This window comes from Kryptolebias marmoratus, linkage group LG24 (assembly GCF_001649575.2).
Source record: "Kryptolebias marmoratus isolate JLee-2015 linkage group LG24, ASM164957v2, whole genome shotgun sequence".
Classification (NCBI taxonomy): domain Eukaryota; kingdom Metazoa; phylum Chordata; class Actinopteri; order Cyprinodontiformes; family Rivulidae; genus Kryptolebias; species Kryptolebias marmoratus.
This window is the reverse complement of record NC_051453.1, coordinates 16,432,835-16,443,608: the sequence shown is the minus strand read 5'-3', so window position 1 is coordinate 16,443,608 and position 10,774 is coordinate 16,432,835. Positions and strand designations below refer to the sequence as shown.

Here is a 10,774-nt window from a genome sequence, read left to right as displayed (position 1 = left end):
CTGACCGCCACACCAGCGTTCAGCCCTAAACCTTATATTTAAATGACATGGATCTACGCTTGTAAAAAAAAAAAAAAAAAAAAAAAAAAACTATTATATTTAAATAATCTTCAGGAGTGAGCTTAGCTCTTTGTGTTTTCACACTAAAGTTGAACATTTAAAACTGCACCACTTTTCTTTTGAGTTATTCAGAAGTAAGCCTATTATGTCTCCATCCTTTAATCTGTAAAAGTGGTTTATTACAACTTGATAAAATAAACATCCACTCATCCATTTTGTTTGTTTGCTTTTTTTTTTTACTTGCTTTTCCTTTCTGGAATGTCATCATCACCATAATAATACTTTTGAATGTGATAATAAGTCATAGTAAAGAAGACCTTGGTATGAATTATTAATTCATCATTCTTCTTGTTTTTCTTGAGTGTTTCTATTCATGTGCAAGGCATCAGAATATAGATCAGTCTGTTTTGTTTTCCATAAATATAAGAATCTATAAAAACACTAGTACTGTCAGAAACCGTATTTGACAGCCAATTTCCTAAATATTATTGTTTATGACTTGCTTTTTTATTCATTTTTGGAGTCAGTGCAGCTATAGTCATTCCTGAAGGGTCAGGAGGCCACTGGTGAAAACATTTGTGCTCAATTAATTCTGTTTTTTTTAGAGCTCATTTCAGGACTAAAAATGACATCGATGGCCTACATTTAAAGCTGAGGCCAACAATCCGATAATACAGGTGATGAAACAAACAATACCAAATTAACAAAACACGCCCACAAACGTGCAAATACTTCGAGAGCGCCAGAATGACATTTTTGCAGACTTTTTGTAAACCTGGCAACCCAAACGCTAAGAAATCACGCGTGGACGAAATCTTGTTCCGGGGTCTACCGGGGGGGGTCACGAGCCGCGCCAAGTTTGAAATTAATTTAAATGGTCTATCTATCTATCTATCTATCTATCTATCTATCTATCTATCTATCTATCTATCTATCTATCTATCTATCTATCTATCTATCTATCTATCTATCTATCTATCTATCTATCTATCTATCTATCTATCTATCTATCATTTAATTATATATAATGCATTGCATATAATTTAGAACAAACAAATAAGAAGCTTTGCATTTATCTCACAGTAAGAACATTAATTTTTTTGTGAAATTATGTTAAGTGCAGTATAACACAATGTTTAAATAGCTATAATGCAATGTTGTATTTGTCTGATTTCTTGGGTGAGCAAAAATAATTTAAAGCTTAAGAACTTTCTTTCAAATACTTTCATTTTGGTAACATTTAAACCTACAAATCGAGAATAATTGTGCTCTTATGTATGAATAAATGTAATTTTTAAAACTTCGGTTTTGCAATACTTGCTTGTGCTTTTCTACTTCTGCACTCTTTTAAATAAATATGTATTGTTTATTTTATGAACTCAACTTACAGATGTATTTATTTTACTCTTCGCTAAAATTTGAGAGCACAGCTTCTTGAACACTAGAAACAAAGTTTTAACCATTCTGTGGTGAGGTTTTGTGCTCTAAAGGGGTGAGAAACCAGCCGAGGTAGAGGAAAATGATGCCGAAACACCTGCGAGGTTTGCATTTTTATCTGTATTTTTCCACCTTTGTTTTGTGTTTTAATTGCCTTGAATAATTAATGACATTTACGATGGCGTTAACAGTCTCAGCTCCCAGAAGAAAACTTTTAATCACATGCTTCCAGTATGACACGCTGAGCCATGATGTTCGTATGAAACAAAACATCAGGAGGACTCTGAAGCTGCCAACAGATGGCACCATTGACCTGCGTTCATTACAATAGTTCGTGCAAGGCCTGAATATACATTATATAATACAGGAACGTGTACAAAACAGCCCAGTTCTGACTTGTGAGCAATATAATTCAGATATGTCAATTTGAATACTTTTTCACTCATGAATAAAGGAGCTATTGCTCTGCTCTTGTTTCCACTGTTATCATTACATGAAAGCATCATAATGTTGCATATGCTGTAACCAAAGTTCGCCATGAACAAAGCAGTCAGAGTTACGTCCAAAGTACCATTAATGTGTTGTATTTGTTCCTTTTAACGACACGGTAAAGCTGGGATCTTTTTGTTGGCAACAGAGCTCAGCTCAGAGATGTCTTTGGCTTTAATCAAACACGAGTCCAGCTGCACCGTCTCAGCTCAGTTTGGACGTTTGGTCCACTTTGTTGACCATCTGAGACTAAATGCAAAGGTGTAAAGATTTATGCTTTAAGCTCAGAGTGGCTTTAGCTTTTTTGGGGAGTCAAACTGTTATTGTGGGCGTGAACGGCCGAATGAAGCAGCTCTTTGGCCCTCCACGGCAAAGACCGTTGCTGAGTAAATGAACAAAAGACTCAACCTTTAGCCCAGCGTCAACAGCACTCACTGATAACCTCCCCCACGCACTGCTGCTTCATGTGAACGCCAGGGCTTTTGAAGCTTTTTAATTAGTTGCTTTTTTCTTTTCAATGCATCTCATGATTGCAACGACGTGACATGCAAAGATGTGTCCCTATGTTAATATGAGGGAGTTGTTACAGATAACAGTGTCTGCACTCGTGAGGAGAAGTCCCTCTCTTTTAATAAGTAAACAATTGCTCCATGGCGTTACATATCAGCCAGAGAATAATTTGTTAACGTTACTAAAGACAAGCTTCAGAAAAACTGGGTTTTGTACTCTATTATGCAAGGGAGACCATATTCACGGCTGCTTCTATGAAGGATGCAGAGAAAGCTGTTGTAAAATATAAACATATATAGTTTGAAAATTATTATTTAATCTGAAATTCAAAGGATTTGAGGAAAAGTGCCAAAAAGACGGCTGAAGTTTGATCCTTTAAAAGGAAAAAGCTGTCGTTGCAGCGAAGGCATATCTGGCTTTAGTTGGAAACAGAAGCTTTATGTTAGGCTCTGAGGAGGAACTTTAGCTTATGTTGTGTATAAACTGAACATATTCTTATAATTAACCACAGGACAGGTTTTATTCAGCCCCAACAACTGCACAGTTATTACTGATGAGAAATAAACAGTTTTATTGTTGCTGAGTGCAGAGATTATAGCTGCACAAAATGTTTGACTGATATTTGTCCTTCAACTTGAATTCAGACAAGTTTCCTGTGCCATGTTGATTTATTAACAAAAAAAAAATCAATGGAAGTAGGCACATGTTGGTTAGTGTCAGTAAACATGAACCTTTTCATAAAACAGAGAACAAAGAATAGGACAGTTTCCCAGTGAGGGTTTAATTCAGGACAAAAGAATAATTAATCCTTTCCGAAACACAGATTCATTTGAGATGACCACCTCCTGGACTAAGAGAGTCTTGACCTGATCTAAACTACCTCTAGCAACCTGAAGCAGCTGCACTGAGGGCGCCAATAAAACAGATCTAGAAAAGTGTAAAATGCACGAAGCTGGAGGCGGAAATCTAAGGAGAACAGTGGCAGCAACGAAGAGAAATTAACAACGTCAAGACATCTGACTCTTTAAAAAAAAGCAGCACACATCTGCAGAAGAATCAGAAGACGGCTGTATGGAAATACAGCTAATAAATTCAGTCCAAGTGGACAAACACATCTTAAAGTAGAAAAAGCAACAACTTTAGGTAAGAATTCAGCTGCCACCTTGTGACGTTTATTATCTGTGCTGCTGGTTTTACGTCGAGAGGTCGACATTATAGTTTTTATTCAACACAGGGTGCGTTGAAGAATGTAATAAACCTGAGAAATGTCGCAGAAATCCAAACAGAGATGTTTAAGACCTGTGAGAGTAAGTGCAAAGTCCTGAACCCGCATTGTTCTGACACTGAGGTCAGTCTAAAGTCTCCAATTAACCTAACAAGCAGGTTTTTAGTCCCTGAGGTCTGCATTTCTCCTACGACGTGCATGTTTTTGATTATGTATATGAACTGTTGTTGTTTCAAGGAGAAAGTCAAGGAGACAAAACTAAAAAGGTTTCATGCTTAACAGCCACTTCCTGTAAAGTTAGACAAAGACAGTATATTTCAATTAATTATTAAGCTGCCATTTAAATCTCAGACAAGTCTTAATCTCTGTTCAAGAAAAAGACCCTTAAAAAGAGCAATAATTGAAAAGTTGTTTTTTTTAATCCCACAAGATCTGCTTTCAGCCATAAATGGATAAATACATGATTTTCAATCTTACTGACAATCTATTATTCTAGAAAACATACAAAGCAGGAGAAACACATTTATGCAGAGATCATGATACTTTATTTCAAATCCTTAAAAATCATGCAATCCAAGGTTATATGGAGAGAATTATAAAACCATAAGTGCAAACCTGTAAACTGGACAAATGATGGCTAAATTACTACAGTGAATAACTGTAGTTTTGTATGAGACTTATAAAACTTCTGTTACTGATGTTTCCTTGTTTATAGCCCATTCTGAACATTTCTGTACTTTAGTGTAACATTAGCCTTCATTTGTGTTAGTTAAAGCAGGCTAAATGAATTGTGAAATCTGCATCACAGGTGGATGGTAATCTTGCTCATGAAGGGGCTGGGATCCTGCAGAAAAGCCGAAACGCTGTTTCTGTACTGGTAGGTGAGCACGCCCACCGCGGCGGCGGACAGAACCAGAGGCCACATGGGAGACCTCGCGGGTTTGGGCGCGTCGCACTGCCTGGTCTGCATGGGCTGAGCGACTCTCTCCCACTGGGTGAAGATGGCCTGGCGCGCCCCGGCCCACTTCCCTGGCCCTCTGAGGCGGTACTGGTACGGGGTGCAGGGGCCGAACAGCAGCTTCAGTCCCAGCTGGGGGTCAGTCAGCAGTATGCGTGAGAGCCTGGGTCGAACTCCCACCATCTCTGAGATCTCATCCATGTAGTCGATGTAGTCCACCTGGATGGTGTGCCTCTGACTGCTGACGTACCTGATAAACATGTGCAGATTGTCAAATGTAAAATAATACAACAGCTTTTTACAAAATTGAGTCAGTTTGTACCTTTTAGCCATGCTCTCCTCCTTGCACTTGATATCTTTAAGCATGGCCGCTCCTGAAGGAAGCTTCAGGCAGCCTGGTGAAAAGGAGATTCATGATTGCTCAATTTTCCAACAGAAGTGATGAGGAAAAAAAAAAAGAGGCGTTAAAATTATTACCTTTGAAGACTCGTGTGGCCCATCTGGCCTGCATCTCAGAGATGGGCATGATGGCCCCCAGTGGCTGCACCAGACCAATGACAGCCAGCGTGGGGCGATCCAGCTCAGGGGGGAACATATACTTGTACAGAGAGGCTTTGTTGTCAGACACAGAGATCACACTGGAGGACAGGAATGGGTAAGAGAACTTGTAGCCCGTGGCAAACACCTTGAAAAAAAAAAAAAGGAGAGAGAGAGAGAAAGAGAGTGTCTCATCTCAGTCATTAAGCTATCAGCCAGTTCTGCTGTTACTGTATCAACATGTAAAATAAAAAAAAATTTAAAAAGCGTAACAAAGCTGAGGGTAAACATGTTAAACCCACCACCAGGTCGATGTCGTCCACTACGCTTCCATCCTCAAACTCAACGCTGGAGCCGTGAAACCTGCGGATGTTGGGTTTCACCTGGACGGTTCCGGACAGGATGCGGTTGGGAATGTCATCGTTCACGGTGGGATGCTGGCTGAACAGCCTGAGATGCAGCAGCACAACGCACCGAGTGAGCACACAGGCTACCGTTCTGGTCGGACGAGTGCAGACACTCACCACGGGCATGAACGTCATAACCATTTTGGGATTTTTTATTGATTTATTTGAATCACTTCGTTTACCAGGGTGGAACAAGTACACAACATAACACTTCAATGATCTAATTTGTTGTGATTTTTCTCTAAAATTATACGAACATTGACCTAAATCTCTTCATAAGTAGTGCTGAGGATTCTAAAAAGCTTTATACTTCGACAAGGCTAAGGCCTATTAACTTCTCATTAGTGATAAATTTAAAACTTGTGCACCCAAAACCCTTATTTTTAAAAATCAATACAATTGGGTGCTGTATAATCATTCCACCATGGGAAAAGAATGGTTCAATTAAATTATTAAAATTGATATAAATGTCTGATAACAGCTGCATGCAGCCATACTGGTAAATAATATAATGTCTACTTTGGGCAGTCTTTCAGATTATATTCCACCATAAAGTGCTGATTTTATTAACATCCATAAAAACAAAGCACCTGTGTTTTGGCTTCAGGTTGTACAAAGCGTGGTCAAATCTTTGGTTGAGCCGGTTCTCTCCCACTGAGCAGAAATAACCAAAGGGGAGGACTTTGCGTAACAAATTGACCACTCGGTTGAAAAGCATGTCGAGGGGCATCCCGTTTTCCCCAACTCTGTTTAAGATCCAGGCTCCCCGTCGAGTGCTCAGGAAAAGCTTCAGAAAGAGAAGAAAGACAAAAGCTGTCACGTCTTTCAGGACTTTTTAAAAGATATATTGTGTCTGCATATTAAGCCTATCTTTAAAAATGGTTTTACACTCACTGTAATTGTTTATACAATATTTTAGAAAGAAAAAAAAGAGAAAAAACACAGGAAATTACCTCAGACTATGGCAGGCCAACTAGTCATATAATAGAAAACTTCAAAGCTGAAAACCACAATTCAATTGGGAAAAGTCAAAAAGATTTCAGCTATAAAGGCGGCCATTTATTCAGTCCCCATTCAATGTCTGTTTTCTCCAATGTTAAAAATCCTTTTTTAGATTTCTTGATTAATAAAAATAAAAACTATAGCCATTTCAGACATCTCCGAATCCTTTTGAAACATCAAAAACATATTTTTATGCATCCTAAATGTTTTCTTCAGCAGTCTCCGTTGTGAAGACCATAAATACAACTTCTCCTAAAAGGAATGTTAGTTTTGATATTTGAACGCAGTGACTGATAGAAAACGAACTAATAAGACATGGATGTTTGATTATATTTTACGATGACCGGCCAAACGGACCTGCTTGGTGACTCTGCTCAGTTCCACCGCGATGTCGATTCCAGAGTTGCCGATTCCGACCACCACAGCCTTCTTGTCCCTCCACTCCTCAGGGACCTTGTAGTCCCTGCTGTGGAAATACTTTCCCTTGAACGTCTCAATGCCTGACGGAAAAAAGACGACACTATGGTTTTGTGTACATCTGAACTCATTGCACCAGTGCTGAAACTCTGCAGTGGCGGACATATTTTTTTTAATTAAAAAGACAAACTAATTAATTGTTTTGCTAAAATAGTAAATTATAAGTGAGCTTAGTTTGCTCATTAACACAACCCCCACTCATCCTGGACCTTGGAGAGAGAAGGGTATTTATAGCCCCGTTACCTGGGAAGTCGTGGAGAGGCAGGTTTGGTTGGCAGTGATGGCCGATGCAGATCATCACCGCGTCAAAAATGTGTTTCTCCCTTTTGCCATCCTTGTTCTCCGTCTCGACATCCCACTGGCCCGAGCGGGAAAAGTCTGCCCTCTGCTTGATCTGCAACACTTTGGTCTGAGGACAGAAACAGCGCAGCGTTGACCATCGTCCCCCCTCATCTGACCATGAATGGCCTGAGGGAAGTAAATAAAGGGACGGGAGCTCCTCACATTGAGGCGGATGTGTTTGGTGAGCTGGAAGTGGTCGGCGTACATCCTGAAGTAGTTCATGATGAAGGAGTTGTGCATGAAGTTTGGGAAGTGCGCGGGGATGGGGTAGTCACTGAAGCACATCATCTCCTTGGACGTGTTGATGATGACAGAGTGGTAGATGCTGGCCCGGTCCGGTTCTGGGTTCTCCTGCAAGTGACCGCCAGGGGGGGCTCAGAAACAAGCGGAAACATGGGACACAGAGACGAGAAGCGACAACAAACCTTAAACCTCCAGAGACCCCCGATGTCATCGCTGCTCTCGAAGCAGACGGGCTCCAGCCCTTCATCCAGGCAGCACTTAATGCAGGCCAGCCCCGAGCTCCCTCCTCCGATCACGGCCACACGACGAGTCATCCTTCGGCTCGGCTCTGAGAAACGGGAAGCTAGCCACGGGGAAAAAAGGACTTTGCTCTCATTTCATGAGTTTTAAACCCAGATGTTTTCCTCTTTTATAGACACTCCACGACTTTACTAACTTTGATACGAACCCCACAAACTTATATTACCCCCCCCCCCCTCCTCCTCCAAAAAAGGTCAAATTATTTGTCAAACTGAAGGAAAACAGCGCTACGCGGGGCGCGTGCGCCACCCAAAGCTGCTGTTGCGTTTAAGTACACTTTTTAAAAGTCTGGAAAAATAAACATTCTTCGACTTTAAACGCACACTAAAGCGCATTTAAATGCCTCACCTTTTTGGGGTTGGAAGAAGGGCTTTCTGTGGTGTTGTTTGGAGCTCGGCAGTGGGTGGAGAGCGGCTGAACTCTGACTCTCGCTCTTTTTTTTCCTGCAGAGAAGAGAGAGTAAACAAAAGTCCGACTGCTGAGAAACGTCACAATGCTCGCTACATTTAACAATAATTTAACTACCAGCTGGCGATATCACCGACCTTTAGTCACCCTGTCTTATCAAGCAATACATAAAAAAGTCAAACATTTTATCTCCGAGCCGAGGCAGTTATTGGTAAGATATATTTGTGGTATATTTTAGGGGATTTGTTTACAATATCTTTAATATCCTGTTTACTTGAGGTCGAGCACAGCCCTCCCACTCAAATAAAAAAAAAATCATTCGCCCCAAAAAGTAGTTCCTTATAAAAAAATGTTGTGTCCTGTTTTGTTCGGTGTGTTTTGCAACTATTTGGACAGTTTTAAATGGAGATAAAAAGGGTTTTGGGTGATTCACGCTCAGCTTTTTACTTAATTGCAGTGATGGGGCAGGACAGCTGCATCAATCAGTAGATGTAATGTGTCGCCCTGTCGGCGGAGACCGGAACTGCAGGCAGCTCCAACAGGGTCTCACTGGGGCAAAAATAACCCCCATACTGTCACATTCTGCTGGTTTTAGCTCATTTATAGGACCACCCTCAGCATCGAACCTGCTGCGCCCAAAGGTGGAGATTTTCTGTTTAAAGATCCATTTGTGAGACTAAATTTAAAACATAAATTATCAGTCAGTAGCTTGGAGCAGACAGACAGGACATTTTCTCCAACATGGTAGGCCTCTTTTCTGTCTGTCTACACTTAAATTATGCACAGGAGGATCTTATTTAACTAATTATTGGGCTTCTAGGTGTAATGGGTACGACTTTAAAGTAGAAGTGGTGACTATATATATATATATATATATATATATATATATATATATATATATATATATATATATATATATGCAAGCACTAGTTCTTCACTTTTATGCTTTTTACAATTATTCAAGAGCTTTTATCATTGTAGAATTAAAAAAAAATAAATAACTATTACCAAAATAAATGTTAAACAATATGTTGCTTTTTTCCCACAGAAAATATAAAACAAATTGTAAAATTTGTAGGAAACGAATGCCTGGTGCACAAATATTTATGCAAATATCTATACTTCGAAGTCACGCTGCTGTAATGGATGCTGTTTAGCATTGGCTTGCTGAATTTAGCAAGGCTTTCCCTGAGGCCTTGCAAATTTCAGTAAAATTGTATACACTTTTCTGCATTGATGGTGCCTTTCCAGATGTGTAAGCTGGCCATGCCATAGGCACTAATACAACCCTATACCATCAGAGAGGCAGGCTTTTGAACTGTGTGCTGATAACAGGCTGGATGGTTCCTCTACTCTTTAGTACGGAGGATGTGGTGTTCATGGTTTCCCAAAAAGTTTTCAAATTTCTATTTGCCTGACCACAGAACAGTTCTCCACTCTGCCTCAGTCCATTTTAAATGAGCTTTAGTCCAGAGAAGACAGCAACATTTCTGGATGGTGTTCTCATCTGGCTTCTTTGCATGACAGAGCTTTAAGCAGCATTTGTGGATGGCACAGTGAGCTGTGTTTACAGACAATGATTTGTGGAAGTGTTCCTGAGTTCATGCAGGGATGTCCAGAACAGAACCAGAGCTGTTTTTAATACAGTTCTGCCTGAGGGCCTGAAGATCACGAGCATCCAATACTGACTTTCAGCCTTGTTTCTTGAGCTCAGAGATTTCTACAAATTCTTTAACCTAATTAGTTTCAAAACTCTTCTCCAGCTGTTTCTCATTTGTACTGTGTACTATTATAGTCTTTTGGTGGCTCTGTCCTGAGTTTTTTTTTTTAAGATGTGTTACTGACAAAAAATTAAAAATTACCTGAATTTCTTAGTTTAAGCATTTGATATGTTTACTGTGTTCAGTGTGAATAAAATGTGAGTTTATGAGATTCGCGTATAACTGCATTGTGGTTTTATTTACGATTTACACAACATCCCAACATTTTCAGAAATGGGGTTATGCAATCAGACAAAGCAAAGAGTTTGCTCACTCACATCATGTGATCAGACCTGACTTGGACACTAACAGACAATAGTAGGAAAACCTGCTGCTGAGCCCGCTGGGGTACTTTGGCTGTTTAGCTCAACAGGATATGAGATCATGTAAGAAACGCAGGTTTAATTCCGGTCTCATACGTGGCTAAGTCCAAGTTTTGAGTTTTATGTGAGGTTGTTTTGCAGCTGAGGCAGAAGTTCACTGCAGCTTAACTGTTGAAATAATTTCTCCATATTGGTACGTAATGGTCCTGTGATGGACTTGTGACCTGTCCAGGGTGTCCCCCGTCTCTCACACAGTGACTGCTAGAGATAGGCACCAGCTCCCCGCGACCCGAAAG

The 10,774-nt window shown here is 40.1% G+C and overlaps 1 protein-coding gene across 1 annotated transcript; it reads right to left on the bottom strand.

The window, feature by feature from the left end:
* Positions 1-4,247: 4,247 nt before the first annotated feature.
* On the bottom strand, positions 4,248-8,655 carry LOC108243358 (flavin-containing monooxygenase 5). Its single transcript, XM_017428727.3, has 11 exons — positions 8,533-8,655; positions 8,336-8,430; positions 7,870-8,030; positions 7,607-7,795; positions 7,346-7,511; positions 6,983-7,125; positions 6,214-6,410; positions 5,519-5,666; positions 5,157-5,364; positions 5,002-5,074; positions 4,248-4,929 (listed from the first exon to the last, which is right to left on the bottom strand). The coding sequence occupies exons 3-11, from the start codon at positions 7,999-8,001 to the stop codon at positions 4,524-4,526; spliced, it is 1,662 nt and encodes a 553-aa protein (XP_017284216.1). The 5' UTR covers positions 8,002-8,030; positions 8,336-8,430; positions 8,533-8,655; the 3' UTR covers positions 4,248-4,523.
* Between the last annotated feature and the right edge of the window lie 2,119 nt (positions 8,656-10,774).